Source organism: Sturnira hondurensis, unplaced genomic scaffold (assembly GCF_014824575.4).
Source record: "Sturnira hondurensis isolate 20B ecotype Veracruz unplaced genomic scaffold, ASM1482457v3 Scaffold0010128, whole genome shotgun sequence".
Taxonomy (NCBI): Eukaryota; Metazoa; Chordata; class Mammalia; order Chiroptera; family Phyllostomidae; genus Sturnira; species Sturnira hondurensis.
The window spans coordinates 10,804,025-10,829,390 of record NW_028082759.1 but is presented as its reverse complement, the minus strand read 5'-3'; the positions used below and the strand labels follow the sequence as shown (position 1 = coordinate 10,829,390).

Below are 25,366 nucleotides of genomic sequence, written 5' to 3'. Positions count from 1 at the left end.
GTGGAACAAAACCAGATTCTGCTTCACTGAAATGATGGACAGTGAACAGTGAAGGAGCCAGAGTCAAACACGAAGGCACCTGAGGGAGGCCCGGGACAGGGTCCAGGAGAGTCAGGTGCCAGCTTTCTTTTCCACAGCCCAGCGCTGCCATGTGATACGGCAGCGAGAGAGGAAAGGAAATCGGGCCAGAGGATTTGAGCGCAAGGAGGATTGAGGTTTAACAGGATCTTATTAGGCTCTAAGTCGAGGTTGTCTGAGGTAGCTTGACCCCGAACGAATTCCCCTCACTGCTATTAGTTATAATTGAGGGCACAAGGTCCCCCTCGTTCAAGAATTCCCAATATTTGAAGAGTCTTCACCCTTAGATGCAATTTTTCATGATAAGCACTTTTACAGTAATAGGCTTTTTATATGTTTAGTAGCAGCCAGTTCAGGGCATTTCAGAGTGCATTCTATAACAATGAGATTTCAAACTGGCAGTTGTTCAAGAAGCAAATTGACCAACCATGAATTTGGTTTGTTTGTTTGTTTGTATGTTTGAGATGGTTGAGTCTGGTGCCTTGGGTTCCTTAAGTAAAATATGCTTCAATAGTAAAAAAAAAAAAAAAAAAGCAATCAGATAGAATTCCAATTACAACTAGAATTCTTTCAAAGATTTTTCTACAGTGGTCAGCACCCTTCTTTAATGATTTATCTAACCACCTCTTCCCAATTAGTATTGCAGTTATAATAAAGTACATAAAATAATGACTTTTGAGTTGGGAGAGACCTAAGACATGATCATTTAACCCTAACTACTCACCTAAGTGAGGTCCCAAACCGAGAGCCCCATTTTTAACTTCAGGAACCAGAGTCCTGGAGCATTTTTTTCCAGTTCAAAGCTCAAGTCTCCAAGAGGGAACTTTTCTGACTTCTATAGTTGGAAAACCAGGCTAAAAACTCTTGGCCTTTCTGCTTTGTCCCCCACTTCAAATCCACCTACGCTCTGACCATTTCCACCAGCCGACCAGAGAAATACCAGGTGGGAGGAAGGAGGGAGGGTGGGAAGGGAACCCGCCGTGTCTTCCCATCAAGGTTAAGACATCCCCTTTGCTAAGGCACTTCCCTTTCTTCCAGCCCCCCTGCACCTGTGTGCTGCACTTCACATTTCTTCTCTTGGAACATCATCAAATCCTTTTTTAAAAAAATCTTCAAATTCTCATGCTACTGGTTCCTTCCCATTAGGCCTGCAAATATGATTATTTTTCCTCAACAAAAGTGTTCTCTTTGCTCTCTCTCCCTTTAAGGTGGCCATGCAATTCTGTCCCTTAAGGAACATTTTACAATTTGTTCTTAGAGGATATTACATCGAAACAAATAAAATAATTGAAGGATGGTGTGAGATAATATAGAATTAAATGCCAAAATGTTTACATTGTAAGTTCAGTCTGATAGTGAAAGAGAAATAATACAGTAAAATATAGTCATTCGGGGAAAAATGTAATTTTGACACACTCATAGGTATCCTAAGTATTGTAGTGTTTGAAAGAGGCTAAAATTAGATATTTGTTTATTTCAGAGTGAGGTCAAAGGAAGTTTTACATTGGGAAGGGGTGTGATCTAGGTGACGAGAAGCTCGGCTTTTGTGACCATCTGGTGTATTTTATAGTTTGGTGACGTGGAGTGTACGCTTATGCTTTTCTCACAGTGAAATGAAAGATGTCACACACTTGCCAAATAGGGCAAATAAAAATACATATGGTTTTTACACCAGTTATCGCTGTCTCCAACAGTAGAATTTTTCTTTCCTAATTGATGAAAAATGTTCTTATGTATAATATTGTCCTGTATAAATTGACCACCAATAATATCTTTGTAAATAATATAGTCAGTTCTCTTTGTAAGTAATGCAGGCAGTTCTGTCTTTTCAGTATAGAATTTGTGCTGATATAGTAGGCTATTATATATCTATTTTGGTAACTCCCCTCTCCCACCCCCACTCCCATGCCGGAAAACTCAACAACCATACCACAAAACCACATGCAACCACTGTTGGAAAAACAGCCCTTTGGGTATTTTTTTGGTGTGGTGGTTTGTTTGTTTGAAGAAAGAAGAAAAATTACTTGTTAGGGCCTGGGTGGCTTATAGGGCTCTCTCTTAGGCACAAAATTGGAGTTGAAGTGCATGTGTGGATTTACGGGAAGGGCAGGCCAAATATGTGCTAAGAACGGCCAGCATTCCCAGCTTCGGATGCCTGAGGCTGAAGAGGGAGCAGGACAGCCGAAGGGACGTGTCTGGTGATGCCGTCCGCACTCCTGACAGCACACATCCTGGGGACTGTTGCGTCTTTCACCCGCTCACGGCTTTTTTACTTAGTTTTGTCTTTCTCCGCTCTTCACTTGGGATTGTTAGCTGTGATCTGAGAGTTAAATAAAAAGCTTGGAATTGAAAAAAGCCAGAAAAGGAAAAAGTAAAGCCTACTAACAGTCCAAGGCAGAAATATAATGAAAGTCCTAGTACGTGAGGAAATGCATCCTTCGACTGCCCCTTAAACATGGAGCTGTCTCTTCCTTTCAGGTTTATGTTGCCCTGGGGACATGCCTGTGCTTTAATACCCTAACTTGGGAATAAGAGAAACAGTGCACTATTCAGCTCTCTGCTCTCTCGGTGTGCTAGGTAGTATTTGCATTTCTAGGATCTTCTGGCGTAGGGTTTTGTTCTCCGATGTGGCCTGCTTGACTTGCCTGACACACCTCCTTTCTCCATCAGATTTTCTCCAGGTCGTGGTTTCTGTACTCATGACACATTTAGATTCTTCAGGCATCTGCCTCGAATGTCTGATTGGATAAGTATCAGTCAAGTGTGATGCACTTTTCTCAGAGAAGGTTCAGAGACCTTACGCGAATAGGGTCGGGGATTCTAGCCAGGAGAAAGGAGAGTATAGTTTTCTAGAAAGAACACTGGACTGGGAATCGAGAGACTTACATTCTATTTCCATCAAAATCAACTAGTAAATTCATGACTTAAGCTAAGAAATGTGTCTTATCTGTCATGCAGTCTCACTGCCTGACAGGCTGCATGTAAAATCCCTTTGAGAACTAACTTCGAGGATCTTAGAGCACGGGTGTCTATTTTGATGTAGAGGTGTTTGGCATGCTGTGTGTTCCCCGCAAAGCTTTAAAGAAGAATCTGAGAATCTTGGAGCTTGAAGGAATCTCTAGAAGTGTTCAACTTTTTCAACCTCTAGGGTAAACCAAAATATTCTTTTTTAAAAAAACATTTATTTCTTTAGAGAGGGGGGAAGGGAGGAAGGATGAGAGGGAGAGAGAGAAACATCGACTGGCTGCCCTCTGTATGTGCCCAGACCAGGGATCGAACCCACGATCTTTTGGCTTGCAGGTTGATGCCCAGCCAACCGAGCCACACCGACCAGTACTAAACCAAAACATTCTGATTTTCCTTGTTCATATCATTACATCATCTGAATAAAAGACCTGGACATTTGTCACAGAAGTATTATTTTTAGGACAACAAGGCAGTTGAAAACAACAACTTTGTATTACTAGAAATTATACATTGGGGAATTCACCAATTTAAATAATAAAATGCAGTCACAGAAGATACACACAGCTGTGTCCCTTGGGCACGTCGTATGTGCATTCGTCCTCCTAACAGGCCTTCTGCTTTTTCTATACTTTAGTCCTCATTCAGTCTCCTTAAAAATGTTTTGTTCTTTGCAATTATTAATCCTTGCAAGGTTTCTGTCTGTATGCCTAACATTTTTTAAAGACCCTTTTATGGCAAATGGCTGGCCTCCTGCCCCCAGCAGAAGCATTTGTCTGGAAAGTTCCTGAACTATTTTCCAGTGTGTAGTTCCACTCCCGGCAGAGAACTTGACCCTTAAGTAGAACCTGAGTCATCACCTCGAGCTTTCCTTCTCACACTTTACTGTTTAGTTATTTACCAGCATTCTCCTTGTAGTACCCTTTGTATCCATCCGTTGAAAATAGTCATTTTTGTTTTTCTTTTGGTGCTGCAAGGCTGGAATTTTATCATGGATTTTGTTTTCCAGGGCTTTGATAAGTGTAATCACAGTGTAATTACTTTGCTCTGATTTCTCTTCAGAGTGTGCCCTAATAAAATTGTGTTTTGAATGGTGCCCAGTGCGTTCATGGTGAGATAACAGCCGTCTCCTAGTTCTCTTGTCAGAGTGAGCGTCGTGTGCCTGGGTCATATCCACCATTCACTGCATGACCTCGGTATTTTTTTCTCCCTGCTGGGAGTCTTTTGTATTTCGGCTTTCTCATGTTTTATCCACAAAGTTCATTTTTCATTCGTAAGTGTGCACTATCTTGTTTTTGATGGATCATTTCTGTCTCTGATTTGTGAGGGTTACTTGGAATTCTATTATTTTCAGAAAACCTAGAAATCTTTTCTCAGTTTGTAGCCACACCATAACTAAGAATGCTTTCAGTTCCATTGTGACAGCCTTTGAATTAAAAAAAAACAAACCTCAATAACATTGGACCCAGGAATCTGGGTGTTGTTTTATAATGACCTCAAGTTTTATCAAGTCTTTTGTTTCTGTCACCATTAACTAATGGTTTTCCTGTTTCTGGATATTTTTAAACTCCACAGACATTGGCATCATAGTTTCTTGCTTGATTATAGAAAGTAGATTTGAGTGATTTAGAATTATAGTCTAGGGGGTTGTGGTTGGTGGTAGTGGAGAGAATAAACCTTATTTGCTTAATTTATGCATGTAGCTTTGGTAGTATCATTTGTTTATGTTTTTAGTAGCAAGGACAGAGAACATGGGGAAGCCTTTTGATTGAGTAGAAATGTCTATTCTGCATATATTTCGTTCCATGTTGGACTTTGAAAACGTCTGTGCCTTGGTTTAAATATAGCAGTCAGCCTCCTATTCAATATGTGAACATAATGAGATGCGTTTTTTGTTGTCATTACAGGTTTTGGAAGGTGACGATGAAATGCGAAGAAGTTACATTTCTAATGTGATACTCGAAAGTTAGTGACTGCTTACAAAATTCTCGTGAAAATCAAATATGACTTAGAAGCATTGATTTATGAAGTTCTATGATGTCATCGGTTGCGACTGAAAGCAAACTCCAGCAGGCTGTGAGCCTGCAGGGAGTCGACCCGGAAACATGCATGATTGTATTTAAGAACCACTGGGCGCAGGTACTGTATGAGTCCCGCCTTCTCTGCTGGTCTAGAGGCCGCCATCACACTGAACCAGGGTTTCCTACCTCTGTGGCAGGTAACCGGGCTTCCAGAAATGGAGGGAGGAAAACCCCTTCCCATAGGAAGAAAAGCAACTCTCTTCTAGCCTTCCTAGAGAAGGTATCTGGTTAAAAACCACGATTTTCACAAAAGCAATTGGGGGACATGTATGTTCCTCAGACGTTTTTAGAAGAACAGCAGTTGGCCTTCCAGTGAATTTGACATCACTTTCAATATACTTGGCCACGTGTGCACCCTCTCACTTCCCCTCCTCCCTGCTGAGGTTTATCCGGAAGTTTCACACTCTAACAACACTAAAGCACACAGTGACTGGCTATTTACCAAGTGCTGTGCCGATTACTTCAAATGCCAAACTTCATTTAATCTTTCTGCAAACCCACGAGGCAGTTAATATTAGCACCCTCATGTTCCAGGTGAAGGAATGGGAGATTGAGTAACTTGCTTGAGATTGTAGAACTGGTGAGTTTTCAAGCAAGAACTTGGTCTCAGACCCTTGACCTCTGTAGTCTACCGTTTTCCAGGCTGGTGGGCCCGTGCAGTTCAAGGAAAGCAGGTGCCGGGTGGTATGTGAAGTCATTACAGAGCTGGTTATATAAAAGTTTTTTGATTACTCATTTTGACTTCTTTGTGACTCTACTCTGACCTGCTTGTATGGAAAATGAAGGGTTGAGTGTTCAGAAAATTTACCAGCTCACTCCTTCACTCAGGGAGTTTATGAGCAGTAAAATAAGTAAAATTGGCATTCTTTAGTACCTGTCCAACATGACACTCCCAGGTGAGGCGGTAAGTGGCTATTTATGTGACAGTTTTTTAATGACTAACCAGTCCCTTCCTGTGGCCAGAAATGGCACATGGGTCAAAGCACTGAGCCTGTAAATCATGGCAATTATAGGGGACACGGTTTAGATCAAAAACAAAATCAGTTCTTCTTCTGGGTCGTTTACGCCGTGTAGCCTCTTGTCAGTGACCAGTGTAAAGCTTCCAAAAAATTTTATGCATTTCCAATTCTCTGACTTTTTACCATTAGAATCCTAATGGGTTTTCTCTAGATGTCAAGAGTGCATCTGCTTCAGCAAAGGGAAGAAAATAATTCAGGAGTTTTCCAGGTAGCAGAGTAATTAATTATCTTTGGCTTTGTAGTTTTATAAGGACTTTAAAGTGCTGGCTCCACATAGGGTGGTGACCCCTCAGGGGTGTGTCCAACAGGCTATTACGCGTGGAAAGAATATTTCAGAGGGCCTCTTTCTCTGTTTATTTTTCAGTGTTCGTGTTTATAACGTGCAAAATATATCCGTGTATTAGCATGCATATATTTTATTAACTGAATTATTTGTCCTCATTTTCTTTAAGTCATAAGTGTGCACAGTCAGATGTTTTACACTGAGGACAATTTCAGCCACAGTCATTCCACTGGGCTGAAGAAGTCTCTCATTCTAATGTGTGCTCTTTGCTCTGGGCTCCATTTTGTTTGTTTGTTTGTTTGTTTGTGTAGAATACCTTTGACTATAATCATTACTGCTGGGGTATCTCTGATGTGATTTGTTTAGTATTCTGTACCCCTTTTCAAAGGCATGATTTATCACCAACCTCTTGACTTCATGCAGATGAGTCATTTGCCCTTTCAGATACTGTCCTGGGCAAGCTTTCTCCAAAGCTGTTGGAGTGCTGTTAGGATTTCTTAATTCAGGAAGGTGTAAACTCTCCCACATCGGTGGGGAAGGGGTAAATATTGCCTCTGGAATATTATCTATTTCCGTATTCAGCATGGGTGACTTCAGCATTGGCAGGCCCTTTGGGTAATCTGAACCACAGCATGTGCTAGGTGGGAGCAGGAAAATATTGAGCTGAGGGTAAGGAGAACTTTGTCGGAAAGAATGGTGTTTAGTGAGTAAACACTTGTTGTAAAGTGGGGACACTCTTGGTCTTGTTGTTTCAGCCATTTATTTAACTTTGGTCAAGTTTCTTACCTCTTTAGCCTTGGCTTTTCCTTTTTAACCAACCTGGAAAATGTCCTCAGTTTCTGTGTACTTCCAAAGGCTCTTGAGGACCCTTCTGTTACCTTTACAGATAAAAATACTGGTTGAAGAAATCCACGTGGCTATCAATGTGGTTATTCAGATTTACTGAGTCCACACCTCAGTTATGTTTCTGTGGGCATCACAGATGGGCCACAGGAATGTGTCAGCCTTGTTCTGGGCCTTTCAAGAATGTAGGAGTTAATTTGGATGCCAGTGTGGGATACCTGATGATAGAATGAATAATAATGATCGCAGGAGTTAAATCAAAGGGGAGGACCATTATGGACGGGAATGACCTGGGGAATGGAGTAGTTAGATTTTGCTGGCATGACTGAGGGAAAAGAAGGCACTGATGACAGAAATGTAAAGGGCATTTTAGAGAAGGGATATTAGAAACAAATGCTCCACGTTGGCACTTTTTGGTTGGTAGAAAAAAAGTGAGGAAGTTGGAGCAAGGAAGAGATGTGGGACCAAGTGTGAGGTAAGAAATGAGACCTTCAGGGACAGGAATAGATGCTATTTGTTTATTGTTTTGGAGTTTCACACATTAGCAGTTTTCTGAGTCCTTCAGGCTGGGGTGGATGAAGAGGGCTGCAGGGGACCAGAGATGAGCTCATCTGACAAAAAGTCCTCTGACTAGTGTGGCTGCAGCCCCTGGGCTCCCCTCAGGCAACCCCGGAAAACTGGTGAGGCTGGTAAGAATATGGCAGGGACAGAGCTGGTGACAACATGTTATTTACAGGAGTGGTCCATCAGCTGGCAAATGCAACACTTTTTTATCCAGAGTGCTTCTGTTTGTTAGTACACTGAGGTACACATTCAGCATAATTAGCATATATTTGACAGGTTCTGTTCTACCGTTTCCTAGTAGCTTCTTTTCAAGACCTTGCATTGCAAAGCACTCTTTGATGGGGTAGTATCTGCTTGTCCACCTACAACTTGCATTGTGTCAGGGACAACTAGTTACATAACCAACCATCACCCAAGGCAGGCTGTGATGGGGAGGGGGGGCTCTCCAGGAAGAGTCCTTGAATAGCCCAGTGATGCACTCGAGTTTCCAAACTGTTCCCTGGATTTAGGGATCTCACGACATCCCCAGAAGTGTTCCACAGAGGACATTCAGGAATAGCTGCCTTCCGGATGGTGACTCTGGAGCGTCCAGGCTGTAGGAAGTGGCCTCTAGCCTGTACTGCCTCTCACCTACGATGCCATCTTGCATCATGAGTTGACAGAGCAGTGAATCTAAAACCCAGATCTGTCTGGATCGTTCCGTTAGTTGGACATTCCAGTGGCCTCCCAGCTGCAGGCCAGATGGCACATAGGGTTCTTTACGTCCTGGCCTCTTTCACCTCTCATCTCTTACTTAGTTTGTGGAAATGAAAAATGACTTGGAGTTCTCAGCCACCCCCACTCCTGGGCAGTGGCACTGTGCTGTGTCATGCCCCTCTGCCTTGGGCACTTGCTCTTCTTTCTGCCTGGACTATTCGTCCGCCTAGTTAATGCCTCTCCTTCCCTAGGCCTCATCTGGGGCATCATTTCCTCCAGGGAGCCTTCCCCGCCCTCCTTTATGCTCCACTCTGTGCTCTAACAGCCTCGCTCTGGAGTGTCTTTCACTGTAGAAGCACCTCAGGAGCAGAGACCATTTGTAGTTTAACCTGCATCTTCAGTACAAGACTAGTGTCGGCATATTGTAGATTTCAATACCTTGTTGAACTGAAACACAGACAAAATGAAATACAACTTTAGAAGGGCTAAGCAGCTTAGAAAACAACTTTGAATGTACACTACTATTAAAACATTGTTTGCTACCAGTAAGATCTTTGGACTTGTGTTTAATAATCAGTGATCTGGAGGAGTGTGTGTGTTTAATTTTTATAGTAGTCTATAAGAATGGTTTGTAGTCTAGTTGATACTTTTTTTAACCTCTTGTCTTTGCTTCTTTGCTTCTGAATGGAAGAAAGAGCGAGAAGTAGGAAGCATTGGTCCGTTAGATAATAAACTATTCAACTATATTGCCATATGAATCAATACCCTGCTCCCACCCACACACACTAGTTATTCTTAATGGTACAGCTGTACTTTGTGAAGCCTCATGACTTTGTTCTGCCCATTCTCTGTCTCCTTTTGAGCATTAAATCAGTATTAGTTACATACTTAAAAGGTGTCTGCTCTTAGAGTTGGGAGACCTGGGATGATAGGTTATAAAGAAATCAAGTAGAAATGCATATTTCTTTGTCTTCCTAGTTAGGTAGTAGCCCAACTTTCTCCTTACTATCCTCTATCTGCAAAAATAGGCTGTTACATAATTTTTAAAATATTTTATTTATTTATCTTTAGAGAGAAGGGAAGCAGAGAGGGACAGAAATATCAGTGTATGGTTGCCTCTCGTGCATCCCCTGCTGGGAACTGGCCTGCAACCCAGGCATGTGCCCTGACAGGGAATCAAACCGTGATTGTCTGATTTGCAGGCCCACAGTCAATCCACTGAGCTGCACCAGCCAGGGCAATTACACAGTTTTTTAAGCTAAGAAAATTTCAGAGCTCAAATAGAGTAATGGTGACAGATGAGAAAAGCTAGTACGTTTATCAGCCTTTTTCCTCATGGAAGTGGTGGGGGGATATACAAAACAGTCATCTAGGTCAGTTAATTAGGTCAAACATGTTCCCACAATACCGTAATGAAGAACAGATAATGTGTTTTAAGTACAGCGTCTGTGTATACAGCTTCAGGTAGCCTGACTCTACTTAAAAAAGTGTAGAGAACTTACAGGCTTTGGGACGTGCATGTCAGTGTGTTCCCTGTGACATGCAGTCTCCTGTTCTGTTCTTCTTCATTCTTTTAATTTGTACCTTGCTACAGAGTCAATGACAGAGAGAAATTAAGTCAAATCTTTGAGAGATGGGAAGTGGAGAAGTATTAGAGATGATTAATCATTGCATCTTAGTAGAGTGATGTTTGCTAACATTTAAAGAATTTGTATCTTTTTTAGCTTTTCAAGTAGCTCTGAACTTGACAGTAGGAAGTACTGCAGAGCAACATGTACTTCTTCAGAGGGTCGAGGCATCAACTTGTGCTTCGGTTAGACGCTGAGGTGGTTGAGGACGTCGGCATGTCAGCCCCCCCCAACTGTGTGCTCGGTGATGCCTGCTTCCGCTGCAGGTGACGTCCCAGTGTTCTCTGGGGTGTTTTTACATGGACCACTAGGCTCAAGCCCTTTCCCTTCTGCCTAAACTGAAAAATACATAACTAACTTGGCATTAGTTTATGGTTTGTTTTGTTGGCTGACGTTCCTACCATGTGTCTGTATTGCAGTAACTACTAGACAAGGAAGTAGCCTCTGCTTGACCCTGGTTTATCCCAGGTGTGAACAAGTCTCTGGAGTTCAGGACTGGAGCTGACACTAGCCACCCTGTGCAAGGTCACATGTTTTTGTTAATCACATTACAAAAAGACATGACTTAGTAAGGGTCTTGCATGGGAATAGGTGTTCAAGGAATACCCCATACTGAAAGACATCGCCATTAAGGAGTGAACAAGGGCTGGGTAGGAACTTACTTCTGTTGTAGTTATTTGGTACATTAAGTGGAATTTGGCTTAAGATGGTTACATCCTGCCTCTCTTCTGTGTGATGGAAAATGTTGCTTAGTAACTTGGTGTTTTCCACAATGCCACTTTAGCATTCCAGAGGATTTGGAAGCATGGGTTGTACTCATGTGACTTTCTTGAAATAACTAGGCTCTAACCAGAGTAACATAAATAATCATCTATTGATGTGTGTGTGTGTGTGTGTATGAACAATCATAGAACAGTGTTAATATGGAGTCAAAGGTAATCTCCTGGGAGAGAAAGAAGCATTTGCATTTATTATGAAGAATAATCATTTGTTAACTTGAGGTGTGGTTATGTGGTTTATGTAGATCTTTCGTTCTGAAAGTGTTTGAGCTTTCTATTTCGAATTTACATTTGAAATTCAGACCCATTTTTACTGACTGATGAGGCCATTGTTACAGCTAAGGATAGGAGTAGCTGATGTTCCTTAGTGAAAGAAACTTGCTGTTTTTTAATCTGTTTAGTCCCAATAATCCTCATACATAAGGGCAAAGGAGGTTAGATGGTAATTTGTATACCATCGTTCACACTGTTACTTTTTTGTTTACTTGTTTCTTTTTAGAGTTGTAGTAATTTACACGTGGATCTGTTTGTGATCTGGGCTCATGATTCACACACACAGAATCTGTTACAGACTGTAGATCAGCAAACACCTAGCTGTGATCAGCCAGACATTTACAGTATAATTTCTGATCTCAGCTGGTTTCCTTGCTTACTGACCACAGGCTTTATCAGGGGTCTATTAATTTTTTAAATGATCATTGCAGCCTAACAAAGTGAATGTGGTTAGTAAAGGAAACACTTGCAAAGTGTATTTTGTTTGCTTTTACTCCCTTCCCTTCTTGGATCCTTTCAGCCCCCTTAACTGTGTCTTTTTCCCCCTGAACTGAATCCCCAAGATTGAAAGTGTACGTGGCTGAGAAGAAGCCGGAGCTGGGAAATCGGAGGCAAGGTTGAGAGTAGGAGAGAGAGCATATAATCCAAAAGTGGACAAGGCCTGGGGACACTGCGGTGAGCCTATGGGAGCGTGGATCCATAAGATGGGAAGGTCAGAGTCAATCAACAGGCAAAACTAGGCAGCAAGCAAAAATCAGGGACACAGGAATAGTGGGGTTTGGTGGGCGCTAAAGGAGCAGGTAAGGGCAAGTCCAGATCACGTCAGGGATCCGTCTGCAGAAATGGAAAGAGCTGTGGCCCCATCTGGGCAGCAAACTTGGAAGATGAAAGCAGAAGTGCTTGGGCATTTCAGTGCAAGTTGTGCTCTAGCCAAGGAGCTTGGAAGGCATTCCCAGTTAGGATAGGAACCAGGCCCAGAGTGTGGGCGTGCAGAGCCCACTTGTAAAAGCACATCATGGGCGTGACTGCCTGGAAAGGAAAGGGAGGTGGCCTGGGAGGGTCCTGATACCTAAGGAGAGGGATGAAGGACATGTGGCAACACGGGCATAATTGGCACTTTGCTGGGCATTGTGTTTTCCGTGACTCATGGGCCGTGTTGCAATACACTCATCGGAATTCCAGGCAGTAAAGCCACCCCAGCCAAGGCTGGGAGTGAAGAAAGGGCTTTCAGTGGGTCTGTTCCTTTCCAGAAAGATCATCAAACCTTATATTGTCATGGGTTTTTATAGCTCCGTTCTCATGTTTCCCTGCTCGTTAACCCAGAAGGCGGTGTGGAGGACCTACTATAAAGATGCTTTAACTTACAGTGACCAGAGGGGAGCGGGGGAGGATATCGGTGGAAAGAGGGGAAGGAACTAGTCAAAGAACATGTGTGAATGACCCATGGACGTGGACAACTGTGTGGGATTGACTGTGGGAGTAGGGGCGGGGTGGGGGAGAGGCGGGGCAGGGGAGAGCAAGGTGGGGGGGGTGGAACAACTGTAATAGAATAACAAAAAAATTTTTTAAAGGTGCTTTTGACTTAAAAGCTGCTAAACAGTTTACATTCTGTATAAAAATCTCAGCTCTCTTTTTAAGGTTTTTCATAGCAAAAAGAAAAAATAGATGTTTGCAAAGAAATACATTGGAATAAATAGTATAAATGAAGATTAATTCATGAGAAAAATGTAACTTGTGATCATGTATATAGTTTTGGTGTGTATTATACATACACATTTAGATATATAATATTTACATGCATGAATATTGTATAAATATACATAAACTTATATTGCTTAGGAATTCTGAGGATGAGATTTCTAGTTATTAATCATTGTTAACTCAGTGTTTGGGTCCTTTTTAGAAACATTAGTACAAAATTATTCAGTACCTTATCTACTTTTATTTTTATTTATATCATGAAATTAGATCAATTTACAGGAAAGAAGAGGTAATTAACCCGACATTTCTAATCATACATCGTCATCAAATATTTAGTTTTTAACTTAAATTATTTCATGTATACATTTGCAGGTAATTATTTAATGCACTTAGTGTTTATTTTAATAGCTTTATTATATGGTAATATAGCATTTTGATTATATTTCTCTTATTTTTAACCATTTGGGTCAATAATATTTTTTCATCATTAAAAGTATCACCAGTGCGAACATTTTTTAACAAATTGTCTTTGGGTTTTTTCCATTAGGCCTTTTCCCCAAAGTGAGATTAACAAGTCAAAGGGCAGGGGCAACTTTTTCACGGCTTCTGCACAAATTGCCAGATTATTTTCCAGAAAGATTGATCTAATTTGCTGTGCCACCATTGATATATTAAATGAACAGTCCCAATTTTAGACCATTCAGACAGCCTGAGCGCATGTGAGAAGTTTAATTACATTTCCACCCCAGGGTCTATCTGTGTAGATAGCTCTCCTAAAGAAACTTAGTATGTGGACACCAGCATTACAGAACTGATACAACGTGTAGTTAATTTGTTCTTCAGAATGTGAGGCAAATCCACATTCAAGTTCAGGCTGTGGGGCCAGAGAACATGCTGTGTTGAGGTAGAGCCCCCTTTTGGACAAGTGTGGTACTGCGATCTCTGTGCCGTGTCACCCAGGCCAGAGCAAAGGGAGAGGTGGACAGTTGGGTCTCAGCGTTTCTGCCAGGGAGATTATCCGCCCTTGGGGAATTGCAGATGGCTTCTTGGGAAGGGCGGGGCACTCTGGAGTCGGAAAGAGAGGATGTGTCCAGTGGGCACAGTGGGCCATGGTCATGGAGTCGGGTGACTCCTGGGCAGCTTCGAACTGAAGGCCTTCCTCACTGGAAATGTCAGTTCAGGCGTGTCGGGGTGATTTTTTCTTTTCATGACAGTATTATTAATTTTTGAATGGAAGCCGATGGAGATTGCAGATTCTGTTCACTCTAAAAGGATATAACTTGCCTGGGCTATACAGGTTCCTTTGCCCTGGTTCTGACAGGGAGGAAATTTAGACCTTGCCCTGGGAAGTATACTCCTGTCTTGCTCTCATTCTCGCTGACAGAGCATGGTACCTTTGCCAGCTTCCCCAGTGACTTGCAAAAGTTCTGTAACCTAAATACAGAACATGTAACAGCACGTTATGGAACTGGGGCAGGAGGGTACTGCAGAACACAACATATATAGCATGCAATTCAGAAAGGCACAAAGGAATTACAATAAATCCTCAGTTTGGGATTGTTTAAAAATCATCATGTGTATACATTTTAAAAGAAGTGATTACATATTACCATAGCAATTCCAAGTCATAAAGTTACATGGAAGTTGAGATAAAAAATTGTTTTATTTCCAGGTCCCAATACTGATTCCCAAAGAAGTCAGCATTGCTGGGCATTCACGGGCCAGCAGCGGCGAGGGAGAGAAACACCAGGGCTGTCACAGGACCCAATTAGGGCTTTATTTATTTATTTTTTACTGTCAGTTGACTTTTTCTGTTTGGTGGTAAGGTATATATGATGAGTCCTGGCTAGTGTGTCTTACTTGGTTGGAGCATCATCCCATAGACCAAAGGGTTGCGGGTTCGATTCCTGGTGAGGGCACATACACAGTTGTGGGTTCAATCCCAGGTTGGGAAGTGTGCGAAAGAGCAACTGATTGATGTTTCTCTCTCACAGGGACATTTGTCTCTCTTTCTCTCTGTCTCTCTTTCTCTTCTCCCCCTCCTACCCCTGATTTCTCTCTCTCTTTCTTTCTAGCCCCCCCCCCCCCCACCTCCCCTTGATCCCTTCCCCTCTCTTTCACTCTCTAAAAAGCAATGAAAAAATATCCTTGGGCAAGGATTTAAATAATAAGTAAATAAACAAATAAGTGGCATTTGCCATCTTGACCTTTTTAAGTGTATAATTCAGCGACATTAACAATGTCATGTCACATTCACAGTGATATGCAACCATCACCACTATTTCCCATACTCTTCCATTATCCTAAACAGAAATTCTGGACGTTAGAAATTCATTTCGTAGTTGGTTATTTCAGAACTTTTTCTGGCCTGAAGAAGTGCAGGTACATGTCGTATGTTAGGGTTGATTCTGCTGGGCGTGTGTCTTTCGTTCGCCAGTTTCCTTTCATCTTTCTGATGTTGCTGGCTCCCTTGAAAGGGTGGCCATCCAGGTGGAGGAGGGGAGGGTAACTACTATAAATAACTACTATAAATGCACTATAAATAACTACTATAAATGCACTTCTTCAAACATCTTTCTATAGTCAAACCCCTTCATTGTATTCTCATGAGAGAGAGATGAACATCAAGCTCACACAGACCTTGTTGTGGGCCATGGCTTCTGTGTCTCCTGTGAATTTTGGTACAATCAGGGGTGGTTTGTTTTTGTCACGGCAGACATCAGGTGGATGACAAGTGTTTGGTTGGGTTGCAGGTTGTGAAGATCTTGGAGAAGCACGACCCCTTGAAGAACGCCCAGGCAAAATATGGATCCATCCCTCCAGATGAGGCCAGCGCCGTGCAGAATTATGTAGAACACATGCTCTTCTTGCTGATTGAAGAACAAGCCAAGGATGCCGCAATGGGGCCAATTCTGGAATTTGTGGTCTCCGAGAACATTATGGAGAAACTGTTCCTTTGGAGCCTGCGGCGGGAGTTTACCGACGACACTAAGATCGAACAGCTGAAGATGTACGAGATGCTGGTCACCCAGTCGCACCAGCCGCTGCTGCACCACAAGCCCATCCTGAAGCCCCTGATGATGTTGCTGAGCTCTTGCTCGGGAACAGCCACCCCTGCCGTGGAGGAGAAGCTGGTGGTCCTGCTCAGTCAGCTCTGTTCCATCCTTGCCAAAGATCCGTCCATCCTGGAGCTCTTCTTCCACACGAGCGAGGACCAAGGGGCGGCCAACTTCCTCATCTTCTCCCTGCTGATTCCCTTCATTCACCGCGAGGGGGCAGTAGGTCAGCAGGCCCGGGATGCGTTGCTTTTCATCATGTCTCTCTCTGCTGAGAACAGCATGGTGGCCCGTCACATCGTGGAGAACACATACTTTTGTCCAGTAAGTCCCCCTCATTGCCATGTTTGTCACCCACCTCTCTTTTCCTGTCTTGTGCTACTGATAAACACTTCACTGTTCCTTTCAGCAAGTTGTACTTGGCACCCTCTATGGAAAGATATTTACAGGAATCTTTTAGAGGGACCAGAGCAATTCTAAACTGAGGTGCTATTTGGCTGAGTAGTGTCAGCTCAAGAGAAGCCAACAGCGGCAACTGTATGTCTTAGCCCATTTCTGTTGGGTTAGGAACTGTTTTAGTTTTTCCTAAGAGCATGTCCTGAGCAATTGGTAAGACTGGCATTTTTTATATTTTTGGCTTTTCAGGTTTATTTTGACCCAACAGACCCTAGCATGTGGCGAGACCCCTCACAGCTGGTTTCACAAATTAATTTGTTTCTCAGCAAGATAATGACCATAACTGTAGATATAAGGCACTGATTTTATTTAAAAAAATAAAAACATATTTACAATGTGACATAGCAAGAAATTCTCTATTCTGTATAGGGTTTTTTTGTTGTTGTTTGTTTGTTTGTTTTTGTTTGCTTTTAAGAGAGAGGGGAAGGGAGGGAGAAATAGAGGGTTAGAAACATTAACGTATGGTTGATTTTCACATGGCCCCAAACGGGGACCTGGCCCATAACCCAGGCACGTGCCCTGACTGGGAATGGAAGTGGCGACCCTTTGGTTCGCAGGTTTAACCACTGAACTATAGCAGCCAGGGCTCTGTGTAGGTTCTTAATCATTGGTATGGTGAGAGGTAGAGTGTAATGTCCTTTCCAGATGTCACAGTGGCCCAGGTCCAGTCACAGTTCCAGAAAATAATGGGACTCTGAAGACTCCTTGGCTTCTGTTAGTTTAATGTTGGTCTTGTCTTCGGAAGGGGATTTAAGTGGCAGGTTTATGTCTTCTGGTTTGTCAGTTACATTGGACAAGAGCTATTATTTCCCTGAGTGAACATTTCCAGTTCATTTCCATTGTCTGTTTCTTTGTACAGTTGCATCATTATATTTATTTGTAAACTGTATTGCCTTAAATATGCCTAATTCTACTGGAATAGTATACAATACCATCAGTAAATTTTTTGGAACAGGCCAGGAAAGTTGACACCAGTAGATTAGATTTGTTGTTAATTAACACTATGTGGGTAGCTTTTGACCAGGGGTGAGGACTTTTACAGGGCATTTAGAAAGGTGTGTGGGTGTGTGGTTGTGGCAGGGACATGGGTGGCTGGGGAGGAAGGTCAACTGCTACTGAGTGTGAGGGGGCCCAGGATACTTCGTGTCTGGTAGTTTGTGGGATGGTCTTGCCCAGTAAAGAGTGACCTGCTCAAAATTCTAATAGCAATCCTAATGAGTAACATAATGTGCTTTGTTTTGAGGTTCAAATGCAGTAATCTTCTTTATACTACTAAATTCTTATTTTTACTAAGAAACCAGGTGCGGGGGTGACTTTCCTCGCAAGCCCCCCCGTGTGCCACAGATGAGAGTAAACATAACTGAGACATGATGTGATCTGCTTGGGGAGGAGAGGTGGCCAGTTTCCCAGAGGAAAAAGGCCTTGAGCAGTGGCCAGTTTCTCAGGGGAAAAAGGCGTTGAGCCCCTTCCTCCAAGGGCTTTTATTGGGTTGTAATACACAGGAATACAGGGCGGCAAGGATCAAACAGTAGATAACATTTCAAAGAAATCTGAGGGGTTAGTTTGAGTCAGAGTCTGTCAGGAACAGAGTTTTAGGGTTTCCTGCTTGAACCCTTAACATATGAATGAAAGCACTCTTAGCAGAGTAGATTTCACAGGTTTTTCAGGAAGTCTTTGTGATTCCAGATTATTCCCTGGGACATGCTCTAGCAAGGCAAGGACCTGCACCCCTCCCCATCAGGTATTCAGGCTTAAGGGGATTAGAGCCAGGAAGCACTTCTCCCAGAGGGCATGGGGACTGGGCTACATCAAAGCCAGGGGGCAAGAGTCCATTGCTCTTTGTTGCAGCCCCCCCCCCCCCGCCCCCATCCTTCCATGGTGGCCTCCCAAGTGATCATGTCTGGCCTAGGTAGCCCCTCCTCTGAGGGGGTCTTACCCGTCAAGGATTTCCGATCATGCTTTGGGGGCAGGGAGAAGAAACTGAGGCAGCGTTTGCTACCAGAGACAAGCCTTGTCCCCTGCAGCTCGCATTCCAGAGGTCACTGACTCCTTAGCCGCAGGGGGTAGAGTTACAATTCCCAGAACCAGGCAGAGTGGTCCACAGCAACCAGGGTCACCTAATATCTGGTGAACATTTATTTCAGGGCAAACAAGTAAAATTTTTTGAAAAATAGAATTGCAATTAAGAAATTCAGGGTACCAGGTAGCTTTTCTCTTCTGTGTTCTGACCAATGGAATAAGAAATTGTACAAAGATTGATAGTCAGATGGGAAGTAAAGAACTGATTCCCTTCATCTGTGCCAACATATTAGTTTTCCTTCCTTTGAGCTTTCTGAAAAAAATGTTTATCTTTTACTAAGTTTCTACCTCCACAACATTGCTCATATCCAGCTCCTCCTTTCCATTCTCATCCCTACGACTCTTGTTTCTAGACCCTAACGTGTCTCCCTACTTCCTTAGTATCTACCAAACTCACCATCTTTATTGTCAGGATAAATTCTAAGAAAATTCTGATTTTGCTGTTTAATTGCTTAAATTTCTTCAAGGAAAATTCTCCAAACTGGGTATAACAGCTGTGGTGTGCAGAGTAATGCCTTCCCCCTCCAAGTTGTCTACAAACTAATCCTTAAATCCGTGAACAGGGTTAGTAAGAGATAGAGTCGGGATTTGAACCTGGGCAGCCTCATTCAATGAGCCATGTGCTTATTAACCTTGTACATAGGTAATAGAGTATCAAGATTTACCATAAAACACCAACCATAAAGAAGAGATTAGAATGAAGAACAAAAGACACAGATTGAGAGAAGATGCTTGCAACACACATAACTACGAATGATTGGTACCCAAAATAAAGAAAAAACATTTGTAATGCTACAGTTTAATAAGAAAATGATGAAACAATGCATTAGAAAAGTGGGCACAGGATGTGAGCAGATGATTCCCAAAAGGCACCCAAAGCCCATAAACATGAAAATATGCTCCTCTTCCCTAGCACTTGTGGGGAAGGCGCATCATCGCACAGAGGCGCCGGACAGTGCTCGCCAGAACAGCTAGCTGTCGGCCCTCTGGTAACACCAAGCATTGTCAGGGGTGTGGAAAGTAGGAACTCTCGAGAACGTACATTGGTGCAGGAAAGCCGGAAGCACTTAACGACATGGAACATTTGTGCGCAGTGTGATTGGGCGTCTTCTAGGTACCTGCCCTAGGGCAGTCTGGCATGTTTGTGAGGGTACACACACGAAGATATTCAATGCAGTACTGATTTGAGAAGAGAAAAATAGAAACATATTAAGGGGGAGATAAATAAACTGGTTTGTTCTACATCAGTGGAGTACTACTCAGCATTCAAAACAAATGAATCACATATAACTATGAAAATGTGAATACCTATAAGTCCATTTTTTAAAAGATTTTATTTGTTTATTTTTAGACAGAGGGGACGAGGGGAGGAAGAGACGGAGAGAAACATCAGTGTGTAGTTGCCTCTCATGTGCCCCCTCACCAGGGACCTGGCCTACAACCTAGGCATGTGCCCCAACTGGGAATTGAACTGGTGACCCTCCGCTTTGCAGGCCCATGCTCCATCCACTGACCCACTCCAGCCAGGGCCGAGTACCTATAAGTCTAAAAACATATTAAGTGAAAGAAGTAACAGAAGGTTACATAGTATGTTGGTATTTACCTAAAATTTACATAAAGACAAAGTCTGAGTGTATGCTGTTTTATTGATATATATATATATCTCCAATGGACATACAGTGAAAGTACAAAAATGAGTATAGGAATAATAGGTACTAACTTCAAGACTGTGGTTGCTTTTCAGGGTGAAGGGAGGAGGAGGGAGCAGTGGGGTTTAGCTCTATTTGTTATGTTTTATTTTTTGGTAAAAATAAAGAGTGCCCTGAAGAAGTTATGGGCAAGTATTAAAATCCTTGAAATCTGGGGATGGTTTCTATTCTGTTATGTTTTATGTGTTTGTAATATTTCATACTTGAACACTTAAATCTATTAGGGCTGCTTACGTTGGAAGCAGATTTTACTGAGGAGCTGTTGGCATTATGAAAAGGTGTTTTCAAACACAGTACAGTTCATAAAAGTTGGAGGAAAAACAGCAACCACAACCGACCTTATTTTCTGGAACGGAACACACAGCTTTGCTGTGTTAAGCTGCCCCCTCAGGATGGACCCCGTAATCTCATTTGTGCTCAGTTTTCTATAATTACATCTGACAATGTAATTTTTAAAAGGGGGCCTCTTTGTGTTGAATATAAAAGCATAGTCTATTAACCATCCAGCTAAGGATCACAGATGATAAAAAGCTTTCTCTAATTAGTATGATTGTCAAAGTGTGTTAGCGTCAGGCGTTGGGAAGAGTAATGACTCTTTCAGGAAACTGGGCCACTTTTGGAAACTTCTGTCGTGGTTACAGGAAGAGCTTGCTGGTTCCACTGCCTCTGATCTCAAGATGGGCTTTTCCAAGAAAAGCAGAAGAATGAGGGTGCCCTAGGGAACACTTGAGCGCCAACACGTAGACGGCTGGGGACTCTGTGACCTTGTCTTCTCTCGATTCCTTTTAAACCAAATATTGATGATTAAGCCCTTGTCACTCGTTCCACATTGGCAAAGGCAGAAAGTAGCCTAGAAATTCGGAATGCAAATTGAAATAAGCAACCTTTAGGTACACAGCCATGGGTAGAACATTATTTATCCCATATCTGAAATTTATGAGGCTTTTTATGTTGGCAAGGTGTATCAAATGGTCCCCACCAGGTGTTCTGCTGCTGGCTTCAGACTGAAGCCATCTGCTAAAAATCTTTTTGTTTTTGCTGAAATTAACTGGGTACTTTCAGGTGTTTCTCGTTAAAGGCGGACCTTCCCGGACTTGTTCTGTGCTCTGTGTGTGTGTCCTTTCTTCCCTCCACTGGGAACACTGCAACCTGTAAACCAGTGACGGTCACCTTACTACTTGCACTACTTTGTTAATCCTTGCCACAACTGAGTAAAGAAACTGGACCCTAGAGGACTTCATAACTGCTGTCAATGGCAGAGTCAAGTTCAACAACTTGACTCTGCATTAGTCTGGTATTGAAATGCACCATCTCACCAACCACCACGGTATACTGCTTCCAGGAAAGTGGTTGCTTTTTAAATTATCTGTTGTTATCCTTATAGTTTTATATGGTGATTCATTTCTTTTAAGAAGACTCTTGAGAGCAAGTAAATTAAAAATATTGGGTCAATACTTAATGTATTAGGGATAAATATGTTTTATAATTACTTTTTTGTGGGCAGGATCAATGAAAGGCTGAAATAATGGATGGGCATTTTGTTTTTAATGAGCTGTTGAATGTCCGTGTATTTTAAATTAAGTTTAAAATGAAATTTAAACGCAAATAGATTGTGCTATTTAGCTCTTGGGAAAATCGCCTGCACGCCTGTCGCTGCCCCTCCATTGCCCTGGTGTCGTTCCTGAAGCACCCTCCGCATCCCTTTGCGTGGCCGTCCTCTTTGTCGCATGTATTAGTGTATCGTCCGTCCCCTCCTTCTCGCCTGGTCTGACTTGTCCGCTTCTCTTTCTCTAGCAACTGGCCCACGGTCGATGTTCTAGAAACATATGCGATTGGGTGAATGAGTCTGACCTCTGAGCAAAGTCTTGGGAAGGGGAATAGAAATATGTAGCAGTAAAGATGCGGAACCTTGTTCTTAAGACTGTGGGATAGTTTATTCTGCAGCATATTTCCTTCCATGTTCCTTTGCCTGAAGAGTATGGCCGAGGCGTCCTCCAGCTCCACGCACAGCGGCAAGAGCTGCAGACTCACCGTCCAGCGGTGACGCGCACTGTCCGGCACAGGCAGGCTTCCGTCCGCACCTCAGCGGCGCCTTTTTCAAGAATACGCTTTAAAAAAAGTGAATATTAGGTGTGTGTTATTTTTAATTACTGTCACTGATGTATATAATTTGAAGATTAATGTTGCTGTAATTATATTGATATACTAAGTAGTTATTCCCAGAGTTTTAGTCAGACAAATTAGGCCTGTCTTTATGAAATCATCTTCAAAGCCTCAAAGTGGTTAAGGAATCAGGAGTATGCAGAGTTAAAGCCTTTTGTTCTGTGGTTAATTTAGCAGGAGTTAGCAAATGTAATTGATTTTTTACATGTGGCATCAAGGTTAGATTTCCCTTCAAGGAGAACTCTTGGTCTCCGTTCTCTCTTGGTGAAGGTTTTAAATTTTTTACATGCAACCCACTCAGGTCACCTTTCACACTGGAATTAAAGTGATTTGTTTGGGGATGTTGACAAGGAGCTAAGTACTTTAAATAGGGGACATTCTCCTTTGGGACCACAGATGCTGAGATTTTGAAAAAGCTATAAATGCACTGTCTTGTTTACTGTTGTATTTCCTGTACTTACCCTAGTACCTGGCCTGAGGTGCTCAGTAATTCTTTTCTAAGGAGCAAGGGGCTCATGAGTGAATAAAGGTCACTAGGAAACAGAACAGAGAAATGGGTAGAATCTTTTGGTTTCTCACCTATTGAAATGGTTCCTCTGTTTCCCTCACTGTCCTTCCTACTCCACGTGGGCTCCTCTCCACGTGACCCCACACCTGGTTTTGCTGCACTTGAGGCCTGTTAGGTCCCGTTTCTCAGGCCACGCCTGTCTGTATTATGTTGTTGAGTTTGATGTGAAGTACTGCTCGCCCCTGACACTCCACATACGTGCCAGCACGCGTCATCCCCCTCCGGTGTGGCCCGGACTGAACATGTGAGACCGAGTGAGGTGAGAAGACAGCCAGTACACGAGAAATGCAAGAGTGACAGCTGCTACACAAAGGGATGCAGAGGGTGCCGTGGAAAAGGAGAGGCAGCAACGAGTTTGTAGATATTTGTTCCTGGTTCAGTGTACCTGAACCCACATCTCCTTCTTACTTTCCGTTTCTGATGCCAGCTACTGTGGGTTGTCTTGACACATCTCATCTGTCGAAACCTCCGTTCCCTTCCCTTCTCCCTCTGGTCTCTAGGGCTGGAGGTACCATCTACGCTTGGACGGTTCCAGGTCTCCGTCTCTAATCCAGATCCCTCTCCTATGCACCAGACCCCACACAGCTGCCTCCTGGGCTCTCCTGTGGGATGGCCCTGAAGCTCTTTATTCTGCCTGCAACACCCCACAGGATCTGACTCCTGCTCACCTTGCTGGGCTCTTATCATCTCTAATTCTATACTCCAATAATACCGCACTTCTCTCAGTTCCTGGAAGATACCATCTTTTCTTTCTCCTTTGAGCTTTTGTACACCCTCTGCTTAGCATATTCTTCCTTTCGACACTTTTCCTGACTATCTACTATTTATTCATTAGCAGCTTGGACATCACTTCTTCTGAGAAGTGATTTCCTGCTCCCTCCCACCCTAAATCTGGATTAAGGGCCTTTGTATATCCACAGCACCATACATTCTCTATTATGTATTCCGAACATTTATTACACTATTTCAATTGCCTATCCATCTCTTACTAGACGCAGAGATCAGTGACTACTTCGCTATTTCTTTTCTGGGCCTAAGTTAGGATCCAATGTTTTCCTGGATGTTTCCAGCCCATTTGAGTTCCCCATAGCCTCAGGCTTTACCCTAGAGGAGTGCCTTTTATAGACGGCTTCCCTGCTTCTGTTGCGTGCTGTTCCTGCCCGCCCTTCACACGTCTGCCGGTGGGGACCTCTAAGGTGCTGTTTGGTTAGCATTGCTCTTCAGCTGGGAGACTTCCCAATTGCGACATTCACCATTTCCCTCGGTCTCATACTTCCCAAGATAAAATCAACAGGCACGCAGCGCAGGTGGGTTCCTTCCCCACATTTCTATTTCTGTTAGAGGCTTCGCCATTTTCTTAATGACCAAGCTGGATAACTTGATAGTCTTGATTTCTCACTCACCCTCACTAAGTCCAAATGCTGTCATTTTGGGAACAGAGCACCTGAGGGAGGAAGTAAAGCCCGCGAGCTTTGGATTAATCCTGGATCGATAGATGTCGTAGCTAGCTCACCCTCACATCCACTTACACGTAAACCTCACATTTATTGCCTCCTCCCTTTTCCTCCTGCTGCTGCTTCAGCTTCGATCCACTGTAGCTCTGTCTGAACTATTGCTGCCACATCTAACTGACCCATGACCCCCAGTTCGTTTTTCTTGCTATCATTTGTGAATAGCAGATTAAAGTGCTTTTTAAACTGTAAATATCTATGTGTCTATCACGGCCTTTAACACATTTGCAGGAATCTTTCTCATAATGCCCCTCAAGGTTCTTGCTGGGAGACCTTCTGTCCCGGAGCGAGCGCCCTAGTCCAGGGCTTCCTCCCAGAGACTGGGGTGTGTGTGCCTTCTCTGTATTTGTATTCAGTGCATTGTGCTATAATGCACTGTGTTGATTTTGCTCCTCTCCTGAATATTGTGGGGGCAGGAATCATGTTTTCTTCATGCTTGCGTGTGTCTCCCTCACTCCCTACCTGCAGGCCAGCATATGCCTGGTACATAGGAGATAAGCAACCCATGTCAACAATGTACGTGTTAACCAAATACCCTGGGTGCTGCCGTTCCCTCTCTTGGAGTTGTCCGTCTGCACCTGTCAAATCCTTCCTCGCCAGCAGAATACCCTCTCATTCTTCAATACCTTGCTACTTTCAGGGCAGCCTTTGAACCAGCAGCACGGGCTTCCCCCAGGAGCAGGGCGAGACTTTGGAAGAGAGCTGATGACAATTTTGTTTCTGAACACAGGTGCTTGCCACCGGGCTCAGTGGCCTCTACTCTTCCCTGCCTACAAAGCTGGAAGAGAAAGGCGAGGAGTGGCACTGCCTTCTCAGAGACGACTGGCTCCTCCTCCCTGCCCTCGTGCAGTTCATGAACTCCCTGGAGTTCTGCAATGCCGTCATACAGGTACTGAGCACAGTGCAGGGGCCTTT

The 25,366-nt window shown here is 43.2% G+C and overlaps 1 protein-coding gene across 4 annotated transcripts in view; it reads left to right on the top strand.

Annotated features, from left to right (window-relative positions):
• The window catches only part of FHIP1A (FHF complex subunit HOOK interacting protein 1A), a 194,596-nt gene that overhangs the window by 110,818 nt on the left and 58,412 nt on the right, over positions 1-25,366 (top strand). For all 4 annotated transcript variants that reach the window (XM_037058406.1, XM_037058405.1, XM_037058407.1 and 1 more), the window contains 3 exons: positions 4,950-5,181; positions 15,663-16,289; positions 25,182-25,340. In XM_037058406.1, the coding sequence (XP_036914301.1) occupies positions 5,077-5,181; positions 15,663-16,289; positions 25,182-25,340 (891 nt within the window). In that variant the 5' untranslated portion in view covers positions 4,950-5,076. The remainder of the gene's footprint in view (positions 1-4,949; positions 5,182-15,662; positions 16,290-25,181; positions 25,341-25,366) is intronic.